This window comes from Amphiura filiformis, chromosome 17 (genome assembly GCF_039555335.1).
Source record: "Amphiura filiformis chromosome 17, Afil_fr2py, whole genome shotgun sequence".
Lineage (NCBI taxonomy): Eukaryota > Metazoa > Echinodermata > Ophiuroidea > Amphilepidida > Amphiuridae > Amphiura > Amphiura filiformis.
Window position 1 is genome coordinate 51022988 of NC_092644.1, and position 18939 is coordinate 51041926.

General features: G+C 41.3%; 1 protein-coding gene across 1 annotated transcript in view; it reads right to left on the reverse strand.

Annotated features, from left to right (window-relative positions):
- The window catches only part of LOC140137930 (serine/threonine-protein kinase N2-like), a 111566-nt gene extending 92634 nt beyond the window's left edge, over positions 1-18932 (reverse strand). The window contains 2 exon segments of the mRNA XM_072159735.1: positions 11770-12115; positions 18486-18932. Of these exon segments, the coding sequence (XP_072015836.1) occupies positions 11770-12115; positions 18486-18524 (385 nt within the window). The 5' untranslated portion in view covers positions 18525-18932.
- Positions 18933-18939: the final 7 nt, after the last annotated feature.

An 18939-nucleotide genomic window follows, 5' to 3' on the forward strand; every position in this document is an offset into this window, starting at 1 on the left:
GGCCAAGAGTCAGGCACACCGCACCATGTTAAATCACCCGCTCGGGTGAGAGCACCGCGAACCCCTCCGTGAGGGTGATCTGGGCCCCTACAAATAGTGGTGACTGCGTCGGGACCACGCTGGACTTTTTTGAGCTGATCAAAAAATCCAGGGTCCCGCACCCTACGGACTATCAACCCCATGAGACCCGTAGTCTTCAGTGGAGTGCGTCCGTATATGAGCCAAACGTCCAGGTAGCAACTGATGTTGACACCCCTGTGCTTCAGATGCGCTGCCACCGCTCTGACCAAGAGTGTTAAACACCCTGGGAGAGATGGACAGGCGGATGGCGGTATCAAAACTGGTAATTTTGATCCTGTACCTAGAAGCGCAGATGCCTCCGATCTTGAGAGGCGATTGGCATATGCAGATAGGCGTCCGAGAGATCTAGCGATGCTGTTCCCATGCCCCTGATGGAGCAGGCTAGCACCGGCGAGAGTCCCCATTCTGAACCTCTTGGGCCTGAAGAGCGTGTTCAACAGCCTGCGGTTCCGGATGGGGCTCCGTCGCCGGTCTTCCTTGGAGCCAATGGCTCCAAGATCACCCGTAGAACGGGGGTAGACCAGGACAATCGCCCGCTTCGTGAGAAGCTGTGTGATCCCTGTCAGTAGTGCCCGACGCTGGGGGCCGTCTGACGGTACTACTGTGGACCTCTGAAATGTGCAGATGAATGTGGGGAGACTGGGTTGCCAGTCTGTAACCCCCACTCACCACTGACCATATCCAGGCGCTCAAAGAGATGGTTTCCCACCTCTGGGTGAAAGCCATAAGCGGTCGTCCACTGGGAGATCCCCTGTGGAAAAACCGCTGAGCCCCCAGGAATGCTCTGCCTAGCTTCCCTTGGAAGGCGCTTGCTCTTCTTGGGGCTTGCCAGCTGTTCCTGTGCTACCCTTGCGCCTCCCAGAAATGGGTGCTGCAGAGGTAGTGGGCTCGGGTACTGTTGGTGGTGCACGGCCTGCTGAAGTCGGAGCTCCTACCCATGGTAAGGGCAGTTTCCGACCTCTTCAGAGTGCTCCCGTTGGTAGCCTCTTTGCACGGTCCTCCACCGTAGCGCAGAAGCATCCAAAGAGAAAAAGGACCCTGCCTTTCCATCGCGTTGAGCGATTGGAGTGGCAGGCCCCTCCCCCCGGCGCTGAGTGGACACCCTATGGGCTAGGCCCATGGAGCTCTCGTTGAGGCTAGCTGTTAGCACCGCTAATAGGCTCACCTCGCGGAAGAGCTCAGATGTTGTCTAAGCGTGATACGCTTGACGACAGCTGGGTCCCTCTCGGATCCCCTCAGGTAGGTCCGTGGTCCTCCGCGTTACGCAGAGGAAGCATGCAAGCACTTGGCGTCATAGCTCTACTGAGCTCGACAGCCCACGATATCTACCCGTGAGGTTTGCCGGGAATGAGAGTGCAGGCGTCCCCTGTGAGGAAGCAGCAGCTGAGCATCCTACTGAAAGGATCCCTGGTCCTCCTCCATGGACTCCCCCTTAGGGGTGTCCGGAGGAAGATCAGTGCTGTTGCTCCCCTCGCGGGGCAGCGGGGAAGGAGACTGTAGTGATGTCACTACCGGACTCAGCTTCCGACTCCTTTCCCTCGCCCACAGCACCCGTACCATGCTCTGATGATGACGGTACCGGAGGACGGGCATCTGAAAGCGGGTAAGAAGGCATAACCACTGTGTGGCTCGCCGACTACCTGCCAGCAGAAGAGGGAGTACTCCCGCAAGACCCTGAGGTATCCGCCATGGCACCACTGGGTCCGCATGCTCTCGCAGCCGTCGTCCTAGCGCTAGCAGCATGCGGGCCTACCCTGATCAAGATCTGGGTTAGCTCCATGCCGGCTGGCCTGGTCAACAGCTGATGTTGGTACTGCGTGGCCATCGCTAGGCGACACTTGCCACGGTGCTAGGCCGTGGAAGAAACACCCTGCGGCGGGTACCACGGGCATACCCAGCCGGCAGCTGACCCTGAAAGGATCCGCCACCAGGGTAACCCCATGGTACTGCAGTACCAGCACCGCCTCCCCCCTTGTTGCCACAGAGACTGTGGCGACGAAGGCGGGTGCTGCGGGACCGGTGCGGTATCAGCGTGGGTACCCGTGAGGGTTCCCAACTGTGGACCGCTGTACCCTCGCCACACTGCGTTCCCTGTTTGGGGATCAAGCTGTGTGCTGGCGTGGTACCGGCGCTGGTACTAGCGTAGGTGCCCGTGAGGGCTCCCGGCTGTGTACCACTGTACCCATGCCTCACCGCGTTCCCCGCAAGGGGATCAAGCCGTGTGTATGGGTACCCCGCTATACCGGCTGTCCCTTGGCTAGAGGGAGCTTGCCTAGTACCACGGGTAGCTGGGCGTGCAGACCCCCGATCAATCACCTCGCCACCTGAATAGGCAGCGTCAATCAATGGAGCTATGCCCTGTTGATTTGACAGTGATCGATCAAGAGAGGGTAATTGACCCATTGACGGTAATGGATCACCCACGCTCCGCTGGCTCTCGAGGACATAAGTGGGTTGTTGATCAGCTAGGCTGTTCAAGCTACTTACTGTACCCTCTAGAGCTTCGCCCAAGGTCGCTGTGTGTGGCGGACCACTCACGGCAGCTATGGGCGGGTGCATAGTGGCTACCACTGAAGTCAAGCCGTAGCTCGTCTTTGTAGCTGCCACCGAATGCACCTGGGTCGCTGTCCCGTGAGAGACTGCGAGCCCAACCCCTGAATAATCGCCAGCCAGTCCTGTGGACAGCCAGCAGCTATTCTAGGGCCCAGGGTATCACTCGGCGGTCCCGCCATGGAACGCTGCCGTGTGACAACCCCAGTTGGTTCTGCTAAGACTACACCCACAGCGTTAGCCGCGGTATCGTCTCTGCTGAACCCATGCATGCTAGGGTTCAACCCAGGCAAGCCCGGGTACCCTTGCATGCTGCCCGTCGCTGGCTACTACTGTGGCTGTTTGAGCCTGTAGATATGCCTGCAACAGGCGGGTGTCCTCCTGCTAAAAACCCGTGAGGATTTTCGCTAGAGGACTGGTATCCTCCTGCTACAAACCCGCTAGGGTTTTCGCTGGTGGTTACCGCTCTGCTGCCTGCTACTTTGCTCCGGACGTATAGTCAGTGCTTTCGCTGGCTGCTGAGCCTTTGGACGCGCTTAGCAGTCCCGAAGGAACCGCCTGCTTGTCCGGGGACCGGAGCCCCTTAAGCAGACCTGCCATGACCCATAGGGGCTGTCACAGCAGAATCTACCGTGTCGACTGGTATCCTCCTGCTGCAAAACCCGCTAGGGTTTTCGCTGGTGGTTACCGCTCTGCTGCCTGCTACTTTGCTCCGACGTATAGTCAGTGCTTTCGCTGGCTGCTGAGCCTTTGGACGCGCTTAGCAGTCCCGAAGGAACCGCCTGCTTGTCCGGGGACCGGAGCCCCTTAGCAGACCTGCCATGACCCATAGGGGCTGTCACAGCAGAATCCACCGTATCGACCTTACCAGTGCCCTTGGTAGATTTCTTCTTCGTCTTATGGCGATGGACGGAGCCTATCCAAATCGTCAAGCTGGAACTCGGAGAGTCCTAAGCAAAAGAAAGACATCTAGAAGATCGTGAGCACTCCTGTGGGTGAAACAGAGCGGGTGTGGGTCCCGCTCCGTCACCAGGGAAGGGCAAGCCCGACAGGGCGAGGCGAAGCGAGGAAAAGGGAGGGGGCACTACCCCCAACACGCGACTCAAGCCCAGAAAGCAAACCTGAGCACGGAGGCTGGTCGCTAACGTTAGTGGTAAAGTAAGGACTGGCTAACTTTATTACTAAAATGTCAGACGGGTCCCTACCAATCCCCACCATATGAATATCTGATTAACTCGTCTTTATTGGACGGTGATGAAGACATAACGATAGAGTAATCACCCTAACATAGCAACAATAACCTACCGTACATGAAATACAATGTGTATGTACAAACATCTATTGTAACTTACAGGCTGCAATGGTTGTTTTACGTGGGAAACAAAAAAGAATGGCGTCAACGGCGGCCATTTTGAATTGCTCGTGTGTCCCGTATACAAGCGGAGGCACGATATGTAGCTAAGTTTTGGATCGATTTTTTGTCACTTTTTAGCCAGAAAATGCCGTCAAAACTATCCTCAGCCGAACAATACCGGTTTGGTTTTACCTAAGGTGTGAAACTACAACCGTATATCTCGCCTTGGTCGAGAAATTGATACACAGTGCTATGAACAATCGATAGGCACGTCTGTGTCAGTCGGAGACCAAGGAGGATAAGGGCGATCATATGGTGTGGCGTCACCTTTTGGGTGAGTCCACGGGGATCGGGGTTTTTGTTATTTATTCATTTATGTGGGACAAAATGACTATTGGTTTTTCCGCATCTCGGGATCGATGCAAGAAGTATCTTAATCAACATCGGAAGCGGTAAGATCGACCGGTGTACTGAGTCTCTGAGAACCGCTAAAAACCTTTTTGTCTATGGGGACTGGGGAGCGGTAACTGGATTTAGCAGTTGTCAGTCACTGCAAATTGCACAACTTCACCTAAATGTATGAAGGGCCTTCAAGTACTGAAGACAGTGGTGGCGTCACAGGGGGAATGGGGGAAAACCCCCCAATCAGAACTCTTTCCCCCATTAAAAACCCAAACTTATGAAAGTTTACACATTTTGTCGTAATTTTGAGCAAAATGTGTTTTCATGCCCACGAAAAAATTCCTTGTGCCACCACTGGTTAAAGATCTTCAATTTCATCACAAGTAGCAGTTTAAGGCCCAAATAAAAAAGTTGCTTCATTGTCCTCTACCGTACTGTACATACAAAAGAATTACTTCAGGATTGTTCGTTTTCAAATTTGTGCATTTTTATGAATTAAAAGATTTAAATTTCCAAAGCAGAGAGCAAGGCAGAATTTACTATCACTCCAGTAAGCTACAACTATATTGCTTGCGCTCAGAATTAGCATTAAAATTTATTGAAAGTTTAATCATAGGAACAGCCTGCAGATAATTCAAACAAGCCTTTCAAAACAGTGTACATGTACAATCACTGGCAAGTAATTTAGCTAATTGCATCAATCGTTCAGTGTTTTCTCTGTAGAATTCATGCAGGTTGTTTCATAAGTTCAAATTCACACTTATTACGAACATGACAATTTGATAAATTTTGCAATCACCATGAAATGTTCCGCTAAGCAACATTACACGGATACATGACATGCTTCATCAGGTCAATCCATCTCCTTCATGTCAACCTGCCATACAGCTCTTAATGCAGCCTGCACTATATTTTATATTAGTAAAAAAACACAAACAAATTATCACAATGTACATCAGCTTTTCAGTTTATCCAATACTGCATGCAGCCACAGATCAAAACATGCTAGCTAACTATACAATGTAATGTATGTACCGTAGCCACATGTACATACATGTAGCTGACAATAATAAAATCAAATTAAATTTCAATCAATTTACATTATATAACTAATAATTTTGTAATTTTAAGCTTATCAATAGCATTGTACTTACCTAGCTGGGGGGTTTTCAACCCCCCGAGCTAGGTACTGTTTTGCTATCCGATTCTTCTTTCTTTCTTCTTCTTCTTCTTCTTCTTCTGGCAACAAACTTCAAAATGCTTCTCCTCCTACATGTTACACCCTACAATTACGTAACTTGCACATATGTATCGGCTATATCCAGTGCCCATAGGTTGCAAACAGAATTGGGATCAAAGGTCATTAAAGGGGCATTTTTGGTATATAACCAAATACCTTCAAAATGCTTCTTCTGCCACATATTACATAGCACAATGACGTCACTTACACATGTGCATCGGCTTTACCCAGCGCTCATCACTTGCACACAGAATTGGGGTCAAAGGTCATAAAGGGGATAAAATCTTGCAATTGCATTATCTGGACATCTGTAAGGGGTATGGGGCTCAAACTCAGTGACAACAAATCTCATGACCAGGGGAACATTTTGCAGGGGTCAGGTCAAAGGTCATGCAGAGGTCAAATCTTAGAAATGTATTTTCTGGACATCTGTAAAGTAACGGGCTTAGACTTGGTGACAACAAACTTGATGACCAGGGGAACATTTTTGGAACATTTTGCAGGGGTCAGGTCAAAGATCATCTGGGATCAAATCTTAAAATTGCATTTTCTGGACATCTGTAAGAGTACGGGACTCAAACTCGGTGACAACAAACCTCATGACCAGGGGAACATATTTGGAACATTTTGCAGGGGTCAGATACCTCCACAACACCAACTCGCCCCAGCTAGGTTTGTGGTCTATGACCACCATTTGCCTCTAGTTTTAACTCTATCTCAACAAAACTGATCCATGCACCTGCATATTTTTCCTACAGATTATCATAGCCTGGATTTTATTTAGCATGGGCAGCTCAGTCGGCAAGTTGTTTTTAACGTTTAAACATTGGTGACATTTAATTAAACCGTAGTTGGTTAAGCTTCAGGCATGGTTACATAGCCTTAATCACTGACATGTGCTGTGCCACACTTTACATGTTTTGTAAAATTGCCTTCCAGACCTGACGGATAAATATTCCATTTTCAGTGATGGCTCGATTTGTTCTGAAGTTGTTGGTTTCCGGTTCCCCCCAGACATTCATTCAATTCATTGCGGAGCTACAATTCAGATTCTAATTTGTTACTTGGAATGATTACAATGTACTGCATTGTAATTTGTAGATATTACATGTGTATGTATCTGCCTTTCAGTGATTTAATATACTTTGCCTCAATTCTCCATGAATAATAATTAGCTATATCATGGACAGAGCTTGATCATACATGTACAATGCAATTAGCTCCTGAAGGCTTAATGCTTCCGTCAATTGCAAGCCCGGCTACCAGGGACCCGGGCACAGCGGGGACGTAGCGGGGGAGATTACCAAAGGCAATTGTAATAATCCCCGCTATGCCCTGGGTACCGGGGCACAAATTGTGGGTGAAACCCCCGGTACTGTCCCCGCCCATGCCAGCCGGGTTTCAAAGTGCTGTATTAATTTTCAATGTTTTTAATCAGCAAATCCAAAATTTAAGTATTTTCATGGCCCGCTACCGGGACGACTGATTGTACATCCCGGGTACAGTCCCGGGTACATACTTTCTGGTAATTTCAGGGTGACAGTCCCGGGTATTGTGTCTACAGTGCCCGGGTCCCTGGTAGCCGGGCTTGCAATTGACGGAAGCATAACATAGGAGTACATTTCATTTTACATTGCAAATTACAGCTCATTTTAAAAGATCTGTATAGTCTGCTTTTAAGGCTGCACCACTGAAGGGGACTCTTTAGGGGAGATTGACTCTCCTTGCAATGTTGGATTTGGCAGCTTTCATTCAGTTCAATCAACATGATCAATACTACCTAGGCCTACATGTACCCCCCCCCCACACACACACATACATTCTTTTCAAAATTAAGACGTCTACTTGCATTAAATCTATGCATATGACTACTAGGGCTGTTGCCTGTTGTAGAGTAGAGGTTTCATTGTTGACCATTGTCAAATCTCAAGATCCGACATTAACAAGTTGTCAACAAAACAATACATCAATAAAGTTCAAATATTATTAGTTCAGAGACCACATTATGTTTATTTACATAAGGCCAAGTAAAAAAAGAAACAAGTTTCTCGTCCGGACTTTTTCAAAAAAAGGAGGAGGCAGGGCTTTACTATTTACTATTTTTCAATGTTTTGCTATTTTTTCCCAAGATGGCTGCCATGCCAAATATGGCTGTTCAATGTATAGTTAATCACTGATATTGTGCTATTTGAGTATACTGATGCAATTCCCTGGTATGACCAAACAAATGATTTGTATCATTTTTAGTCCACTTGCTAAGCATGTTTCAAAATTCAGAAACAGTGAAAATGTACATTTGTTCAGCTTGACAATAGGTATATTCGATATAGGCCTACCCAATTTCCTGGTTTATATCCGATACTGAACATTGTTTAAAAAAAATTTTAAACATTAAAAAAAAATGTTTTCCTACCCTTACACAAACTCTAACCCACCCCACCCCAAATATACACCCACCCAAGCCCAACTAACCTTTAACCTAATCCAAAACCCTTGCCCTTTACCCCCAAAAGGGAATTAGGGGAGAAATTGATTTCACCTGAAAATCGGACCTATATTAATTTTAAAATGCATGAATGTGTTAAAAGGGAATTAGGGGAGAAATTGATTTCACCTGAAAATCGGACCTATATTTAATGTTTTAAAATGCATGAATGTGTTAACGTTTTAATTACTTTATTTTGCCTCAATTCATCGAAATTGTTATTTTCATCGCTGAAATTCTACAAAATACCAAAAAAATACATTCGATTCGAGTGCAAAAGCTTTTTTCTTCTGGGCAAGAATTTTTTTCTTACATGCAACAGCTTTTTTATTGCACGTTAGAAATTTGATAAATAGGCCATCATATATACAAAATGCATGCATGGGCCTGTTTATCACATTTCTAACCTGCAAGAAAAAAGCTGTTGCACGAAGAAAAAAATTCTTACCAGAAGAAAAAGCTTTGCACTTGAATGTATTTTTGGGTATTTTTAGAATTTTTTTAATTTCAATTATGTGAAAGGTTTCTAGTTCTCCTTCCTATAATTAGCCATAAAAATTGCCATTTTGATGAGATGAGGCTAAATAAAGTAATTGAAACTTTATTAATATATTCATGCATTTACTAAGTTTAAGAGCTAAATATAGGTCCGATTTTGGGGTGAAATCAATTTTACCCCTAATTCCCTTTTGGGGGTTGGAGCAAGGGTGTTTGGCTAGTTGGGCTTGGGTGGGTTTGTATACATGTAGTAAGGTTTGGGGTGGGTTAGAGTTGGGGAAGGGTTAAAAACTTATTTAAAAAAAAAAAAAAAAATCAATTTTTTTTTTTTTTTTTTTTAAAATAGTAAATAGTAAAAAAAATGAGGCGGCCAAAAAGGAGGCGGGACGAGAAACTTGTATTTTATTTTACTTGGCCTAAAAATATTACTGTCAATCTACTACCGGTACGTAATCAAATTAGTAACTTAACACAGGGCAGGGACCGGAATATGATCCTTGCTTAACAATAACATTACAAAATTAAGTTTAAATTCACCGTATCATTGTCATCTTGTGATTTTGAAAATATTACTTTTTTTTTTAAACCTACATCATGTGTAAAAGTTATTTTTCATGGTAAATAATGGTAATCTTAAGCTTAACTCTATATATTTTTAATGACTTGTCAACAATCAGGAAAATTACTTTGTTGACAATATTGTTGTTAATGTCAGCGTTGTCGACAACAACCCTACATGACTAAATGTACATGTTATACATGTACAGTAGGTACATGTACATGTACAGCACAATCAGTGTGGTCTTTTACTCCCCTAATGTGTTACTATGGCAACCACACAACATGGTAGTGTAAAACAATAACTGGTGGTATGTGAATGCAGTTAACTTCAGAAATATTAAAATGTTTTGGAATAGTCAGTAAATGTTATCTGATTTGTTTGTAGGACAGGAGTTCATTTTCTTTGCAAACAAGTCCATATCATCTCCTTTTTTTTCCTGATGTACTACATAATTTGTACATATGTACAAAATGTACACCGTACAATTGGGTACTAGTTCAAGTTGAATGTGTATTTGCATGGTATTATATTAGTGTGTGTTCAAACCAAACATTTACCAAATAAGGCAGACAAGGAACAAAAAAGGAGGGAAGATAAACAAAGATTTCACTTGGTAACCCCTGGAATCGACTCTATGACCCCTCGGGTACCAGGCTGCAGGCACACAATCACCGACCTCATGCCACAGGGGTTTGGCTGGCCCGGCCAGCGTTTCAGTGAGCATATAACGCGTCATCGCATCACGTAGAATGTATGTAGATGCAGTGGTTTTCTAAGATTTTGTAAGATTTTATAGAGTTGGGGTTAATATGAGTGATGACATTCATGGGGTTCTATCCTTCATATACATGTAGGATAGATCTGTATGAAAACTTTGAAAGTCATCATCAGCATCCAACCACAGACAGATACATGAAGTCGATGGAGTGAGCAAGTAACAATAAAATATGGTGATTTTTTTTATAATGTCGAGCATATCTAGACATTAACAGCTAAAATCTAGGAGATAATGCTGACGAATCTTGCTAGGCACAAGTGACCTGGTGAACGAAGGGGATCACCGTAGATAGCTGGCCGGGTAATTTTTACAGGACAGTCAAGTGTAGCCAACAATCGGGCCTGTTACCCTGATCAGGACCGACTGTAACAAGGTCTTTTATCATGGGTCATCTGCCCCGCCTTTACCAGATGAGCGATGGGGAGAGCGGATACGATTTTTTTTGTCCTGCGGGGAATTGAACCGGGACCTCTCGCACCAAAGGCAAAGACCTTAACCAGTGTCCCACTTGTAATAAATTCAATATAAATTTTATTTACAAATTCCTGTTTTAAATTGGTACAATTATTTTGCATATTAAAATAGGAATCATAACAAATGAATATCCCATGTGTCCTCATCACAAGCAAGAGGACAATAGACACACAGCTATCACTGCACTCACCAATACCGATGTGACAATGACATACTTCTCTGTATAGGGTTGCCAAAAACAAAATAAAACATTTCGATCCAAATTGCAGGTTAAATCATGATTAGGTGATCACCCTTTTCTCATAACAACCAGTGTACAACAGGAAAGTATCGAGAATCATGTGGCCAATGTTGGAAAGCAGACCAATGACGATAAGTCGTCTGAACGAGTTTATCAAGTTTCTAGGTGACCCATTTTCTTGATTGCACTAGGGTAATCTTGAAACTTGATGATGCCCCAAAATGAAATCTAATGTGATACGTATTAGGGTGTGGTGGTTTTGGAGTCGGAGGTTGTTGTTAGCCGCGAAGGAATCTTAAAGCATGGACTCCTAAAACGGGATCCCAAAAACAACCATTTATTGTTTTCAGTCTCCAGTTTCAAGACAAAAATTTTGTTAATACATAGTATCTAAATGATGACAAATCATGAACTTTCTTTTGTTGTTCGAATAGTAATCAAGGGCTTTTTGTTTCCACTGTTTCTGTCAACAAATATGAAGAAAACTGAAAGGATGTAATCCGTCTTTGAGACCCTATTGGATTTGCATGGGATGCCTTATGTCCTGGTATAGAGAACTTGAGACTGGACTCTCTTGACAAGAAAATACAGTGATTAGCTAAATTCATTGTAGGGGTTCATTACTATGTAAAATAAGTACATATTCTACATAAAGTGCAATAAAAACGACATGTGTGGGAATAATGTAGTTTGGGATAGACATTACATGTACATATAATGTGTCCCTTTAAGCGACCAGGCACTTAAATGAATTAGGACCAATGTACCGTAACAGTACAAGTATGGGTTGAAGAATAAGAACTAATTAGCAAGTATGGATTGGTTTCTTTTTGGACAAATCAATCAGGGTCAGAATTTCGGCGTGAATCAGAGAATCGATTCTCACAAAGACTCTCATAAACAGATTTGCGTGAATCAAAGTTGATTCCATAAGCGTTTATAGTTTACACAGAAGTTGATTTGCGAGAATCAAATGATTCCCATAAATTTATTCTGCAAACTCAAGATTGATTCTCGCACTGTGAAGCGAAATCAGAATGGAATATGATACACAAAATGTAATGCTTCATCATACGATGTTCAGCATGCCTGATGATAACTTACCGGAGGTTGATGTGCGTAAACTAGTAGGACGTTGGGAAGCCACACCTTCTGTATTGACTACAATATGAGCGTTTAGTTCGTTCAACTCTTGTTGAAGCTCATGCAATCTTGTATTGGCCTGCTTCACAATAATATTCACATTAGCAAGGCTTTTCTTGTCCGTTGTTGCTTTCTTCATGTTCTCTGCCCCTTCCTTTATCTTCAGCTCTTTACGAATGTCTTTCTTAATTGCATCTTTCATTTGCTCCAGTTTAGATTGGAAGCTGGCATCAGAGAGATCCAGAGAGTCACCGCCGAAACGATGGCCGAAACCAGCCAGGCCAGCGATGGGTGTGTTTGGTTCACTCTGTGTGAAGAATCAAAGCATGAATTTATAATTTTGCATGTACATGTAATTAGACTTAGTACATATACAAATACAATAATTTATTACATGTTAAAATTTGTATTGTTCATCAGAAGCATACAAATGTAGCCAGGATTTTGGTGTGAGGGGGCAAAACCAAATTTTCGTCCCCATGACCCCATTTGTCAATTTTTTTTTTTTTTTCAGTTATTTTAAGGACACTTTACTCTTTGCCGTCCCCATTTTATCCCTGAAATATTTCAATATGGGGCAATTTGCCTGTTGTTCAATATTCATGCAATATTACAATTTATTTTGCTAAATTTGCATAGCAATTTTTAGCGAAAACATTTGTTGATGTTCTTATGATATTACAAAGTGTGTATCTATATGTTTATATCAGGGTTCGCAGGTTTTTGCCGCAGGTGGAAAAAACCATGGTTTTAACCACGGTTTTAACCGCTTGGCAAAAACAATTTTTGCCAGGCAAAAACTAAAAAAGTGATTTATAGTTCAGTTTTTTCATCTCAAAACAAATTATTAAGTTACAAAAATCATTTCCTGAGTGTAACAAAGCCAGATTTTGTAATTATCAGTTGGAGGGCCATTCAACTTTTGCGCTATTATTAAACTATACGCTATGAATACGCACACAACTGAAAATTCAAATTTGCTTGGTCTGGGTTGCAGTTTAAAAAGCTTCCAAAATTCTCTCTACAACTCCTAATAGCTATATATTTTATAAATAACTATAAGAAAGGCTTTCAACATTCCATATATGTTCACAAAAAATACCGTAGCTTTGCAAGGAATATGATATGGGCACATAAACACAAATTTTTGTCATGAATTGAGATAAAAGAGTAACAAAAACTACTATATTTTAAAACTGGTGCGAGTTCATAAATCAGGAATTTGCATATGATTAGAAACATGGCTTATTATCCTCATACTAAAAAATCAAGATTTTTGGTTGGTTAAGACAAAAACCTGCAGGGAAGAAAAGGGTATTTTACAAGGCGGAAAAATACCAGTATTCAGTAGGCCATGCGACAACAACATTGAGAAAGTTCATGCGAGCAGTGTTAAACTGGCGTGTATTCACTGAACGCAGATGAATGGCGCGCTGGGCGCAACAAAGTTGCGTGTGCTCGTTCATGGTGTCAAGTCATGCGGTATTGTTATGAAGTTGTTTACTTAATTTTCCTGCATGGGCCGAATCTGGGTAACCAATTTAAACCATTATATTTATAACAACTTAAATTTTTAAGTTCAATATTTGGGACAAAGACTAATCGATAGATAAAGGTTGAAATTACTTGTCTGGCTAAAAATTAGAATGATTAAAGCGTTAAGACAGAAAATATCCGGGTTAGAAGTCCTTAGCAATGAAAATAAATATGAAGATAAAGCAAACGCAAAAATCACAAATTCTAACAACAAAGTAGACAAAATGGGAATCAAGTAGAGAATTGTGAAGATATTTTCAATACGATACAAGCTTATTTGTAAATTGCCCAAGATGATTGGCTACACATAATACGATACATTTAAAATCGAAACTTTCCGCGGGAAAGGTAAAAAAGCATACCCAAGAGTGCGACAGTCATTTTTGCAAAGGTCGCGTACGTTAATAATTTGACCTTTAACGGATGACGCGCACGATGGCCCTCCGACTGTTATAAGTAACATATTTAAAAAAATTAAAGGCATGGGTTTTCATTGCTCAAATGCAGGCTCCGATAAATTTGTAACTTTTAATTGCCCGATCGGGCAAGCTTAGGTCAACTTTTGCTTGCCCGAATATTTGTGAAAGAAAACCATCAACAAGTTGTAGTATTGTAATAGCTAAAATTGCCTAAAAATATTACACTGTTATCACTTACTATTATTGGGATCAATAACAGTTGAAATTAGTTAATAATTAGGTTGCTGCCTTGTCGAGAAATATATTTTGTACCGTTTGTTTGTCGATCTGCATCACTATTAATGCAAGTAAAATTTGTACGCCATAATGCTGTCATTGCACCATAATTTTGCAATTGCCCGATCGGGCAAGGTGCCTGATAATTTAGCTTGCCTGACAGTATTTTCAATTGCCCCGGGCAATCGGACAGGTGATTTATCGGAGCCTGCTCAAATGCATTTAACCGAAATGTGGCAAATTTTAGATTCAAAACTTTTTCATTTCGACTTGATGAGACAGAAATTATGTTGAATGATTCATTAAAAGTTGTGTGCTGCTGTTTATGAGCTTCCTGTGTTATTTAGTAATATTTGAGTGTATATAGGTGAGTTTTTGCCAGTTTTTGCCATTTTTGCCGGTTTAAACCAGGCAAAAACAGGTTTTGCCAGTTTTGCCACCGGCAATGGTAAAAACAGGTTTTGCCGGCAAAAACCGAACCCTGGTTTATATTTTACCCAAGTTGTTCCATCTATTGGAATTTTTAAGTGTACTAATCAGATGATTGGAATGATCAAAAGATGCTTTAGTAATTTCACTGAGGAAAAAGTCCTCATAATCATAAATACACATCCATTATTAGACCCATCTTGGAATACGCCTCGGCAAAAGGTGCAGAAGAGGTGTCTGCGACTCTGTTCTCTGGAAATTCATCTCCCTACATTAGAACTACATGTAAGAAGACAGGAAAGTGACTTAATCGAGACCTTCAAATACATGACGGGAAGGTACCTGCTGATACGTTCTTTCAACTCCCCCATAGAGAAGGCTTGAGAGCTCACTCTCACAAAATTTTCAAACAGGAGGCGAGGACGGAAGTGGCTAAGCAGGGTTTTTTTAAATAGAGGGTAAATGATTTGAACTCACTTCCACAAGTTATTGTTTCTGCACCAAGTATTGTTACCTTTCTAGAAGTTGAGGGCTTTTCTGTCTGGATTCAGGAACTAGGAGTCTACCTACCAAGTAACCAAGTAAATAACCAAGTAACCCACTTCTCACGTCTGTCAAAGTTGACACACTAATGAAATCCGTATTGATTTGTACAGGGCCTTTTACTTATTTAAAGTCAATTTTCTCAGCAAAGCCCACAGAAAATACCAATTTGCCTTGCTTTGATAATTATTTATGTACCATACAATGTAAAGTTGATTTCCCTCATAAGAAATCAAACATTTGGAAATTTTGTTTCATTCAAGAGTTGCTCGAGAAGCCTAGTGCTGTAATCGATAAGCTTTCTGGGTATCGATATGTCGGGAGGCAAACATCCGACATGTCGATACTATTATCGATACTCACGCAGTTTGAAACACGGATTTGAGTTTACCAATTTTATTATCAGTAAGTTCGAGAAACAAGTTAACAACAAGTGTATTGAAGCCTAACAGCTAAAACTACATGGATCATGCATCAAACAAACGAAAGTGGTATTGCAAATCCGCAATTTGAGATAATCTAAGCATGTGTGCCATGTCGTTTGTGTATCGATACTGACATTGAGTGTTTCGACATGTCGGAAGTCTATGGATTTTCCGACTATCGATACTTACGACAATCGATTACAGCACTAGAGAAGCCTAGCCATGAATTTACTCACCGTTAGCTTCACATTTAATATTGGTAAGCAAATGTTGTCAAAACAGATCCAAATAAGTAAATTAGAAAAATTTCGATTCCTATCACTCAGAAATCACAAGATTCCTGATAGGAATCGATATATTTCTAGCACTTGATGAGTACCTAATTTACTTATTTATCAAATGATTTCAAAATAAAGTTGGATTATTTGCTGAAGCATTGGCAGTGTAAAGCAATAAAAGTTCAGAAGTAAACAGCCAATCACAACAATAACTAACATCCGTTGCAAAAAATGTAAACGCTGTCTGACCGAAAAACGATAGCAACGTACCCTAGCATTGAATGCGTAACTATTGTGTGCAGCTAGAGTTCTTGAGTAAATCAAGAGGTATTCATTTTATGGCATGTTTTATGATTTCCCCCATTGAGTGCAACAAGTCCGAGATAGAACAGCCAACTCTTGGCAAAAGCAAGCAATGGGAAAGAGCAATCTATCGCATGCCAACTGACAGAATGCCGCTCATGGCGTTCATGTCAATCTGAGTGAGCAAAAGAATGCCGTACTTCGGTACTGGTACTTCTCTGGAAGCTAGCGCTATTTTATAACTTAAAAACAAATTTATCTAATTTTTGATTTCAATTAATTTGATTCATTTTTCATGCTTTCTACATGTAGTTTAAGGTAGCTTTATCGGCTACGGTGTCATGCTCAGAACTCCTTGAAAATGATATAGGATGTGTGTATTGATGAGAAAACCTTACTTGCCAAGTTTTAATTTTTTCCAAAAAAGCGTTTTTGATTTATGCAACTTTTTGTCATCTCAAAATCCCATTGAATTACTACAGGGAAGGGCTTTTGGTTTCTCAAAATAGCCACATTTTTTAAAACAAAGATTTTATTAAAGCTGATTTTTCTCTCCTTTATAGCAGTTGTATATAAAAGTTTTAAGTTTCATTTTGCTGCCAATATATCACAGAATAATACAAACCAAGTTTATTTTCTAACTTAGTGTTACTTAAGTACCGGTATATATTTAAAAGGAATGTTAGTACTTTTTATGATTTTTCTAGAAACACTAAATTACCTAAATTCTAGGATTTTTTTAGCCAACAGGGAAGGGTGCTATGGTTACCAAACTTTCAGGGATGGTAAATAAGATTAATATCTAAATTCTCTCGTCAGCTTTTTCCAATTAAGTGTTTCTATTTTAAGCTACAGTGTTTCTAACATTCCCTAAAATAAAAATGGATAAAATAATTTTTTCAAAAAGTAAACACTTTATCCACAAAAACTGACGAGAAAATTTAGGTATTACGCTTATTTACCATCCCTGAAAGTTTGGTAACCATAGCTCCTTCCTAAGTGGGCACAAAAAATCAAAAACCGTCAAAATTAAGGGAATTTTCAAAAAATAAAGATATAAGAATTGTTACAATTCTTATAGACTCTTAAAATAGGTGGGGAAAATACTTTTCTTAACTTTGTTATGTTAAAAAAAGATTTAAATGAATAGACCTGGTTGATCTGACACAGGAGCTATTTTTCTGCAAGGGTGTTGTATCCGAGGCAGCTACCTTAATAATCCGGTAGTAAAATGTTTTTCTTATACTTGAGTACCGTAGTTAATCTCATTCTGATGATCTATTCTTATGGCAATTTTTTCCTTTAGACCACCCTTAGGCCCTACTATATAGCGACTAAATTATTATTACTAAAATTGCATTGAGGTGTACTTTTTTGCATCAAGGAAGCAAACTTAAAAAGAAAAGTTAAACAGTTGCCAAACACTTTGAAGGCAAGGTTAATGTATTGGAAGTTTTTGTCTCAAAAAACAATAAAAAAATTATCGGTAAAGCAAGAAACATACCTCATAAAATCAGCATCACTTCCGTCACATAAAGATGATCACATGAGTGGAAAGTGGCAAAGAATTTGTGAAATGAGGAAATTTTTAAAAGAAAAATACATCACCTATTGAACACGCAAAATAAATTTGATGCGAAAGTTAAATTTGATAAATTTGTAATTTTAACCTTTTAATAATTAGCTCAATGGTCTAAAAAAAAATCGCCATTCTTATCAAGCTTATCAATTCTGTCGGTCCGTGCCACGTCACTTCCGGTTGATGATGCGACTCACGGTCGAGTGAAAACAAGTCCCTGATTCGATTTTTGTTGATGATTTCTGTCATTGGTGTTATGTAAATTTTGATCGCAAATAGTCAGTGGAATCAAACAACCGTTACTAAGTCTTCAGAGTGGAAGAAACTTACTTGATTTACCGTTCATACATACACGCTATGTAACAGCGCGCGTGATTGGTCGAGAGCCGGGCATAAACAGCGTTTATGCCCGGTATCCCGGATGTGCGATCACCGGGTAGGGAAAATGAAGGAAAATCATGTTTTTTAATAATGTTACTTGTAATTTTTTGTTATTATTTTGATGAAATAGGAATCGGCCCCTCGGGCATAAACAACCGTTTAGTCATGAAAATATATGAATGAACCCCTAATTTATATACTGACAAACTTATATACTGGCAAGCGGCCCCTCGGGCATAAACAACCGTTTAGTCATGAAAATATATGAATGAACCCCTAATTTATATACTGACAAACTTAAAATTAAATTCCATGGTCGAGTGTCGTTTTTTCCGAAATTGAATGTCACTCCAACAACATCGCTATGTAGCCTCCTTCACAGCCAGTTTCTGTTGTTCATAACAAACCGTGAGCCACATGCAGTTTGGGCCCGAGACTAGAGAGATAGCCCGGCCATGCGGCCCCGGATGTTGGACCGACAGAATATCAGCTTATAAATCTTCCTTACCTGCTGAAAAACTGATCCTGAAGCTGAATCAGTCGCCATATTGATCACTTGAATCTACTGGATACCGAAAATATGCAACAGATCCACCTGATTTCAATGAAGTAAAAAAATGTACTAGTCACAGAGACAGTGCATCATTTTGCATTGCATTTGCAGATGCACTGCACTGCACTGATCTGAGTGATAGACACTTCTGTGTAGAAACCAAGGGCAAGAAGTTGCCCTGGTGTTTTACTTCCCGTTTGAAATTTAATAATTTCTTCAATATTGATTTACTGATTGAGTTGAAACTCCACGGCCCAACAGATAAGAAACCAACAAATCCGGCTAATCCACTATGATCCTCGCATAACTACGGATAGGCGCAGAATATCCGCAACATTTTTTGACAAGTTTCGCGACACATATCCCAGTGTTTCAACATTTACCGAGTAAATTTATATCACGTGATCGT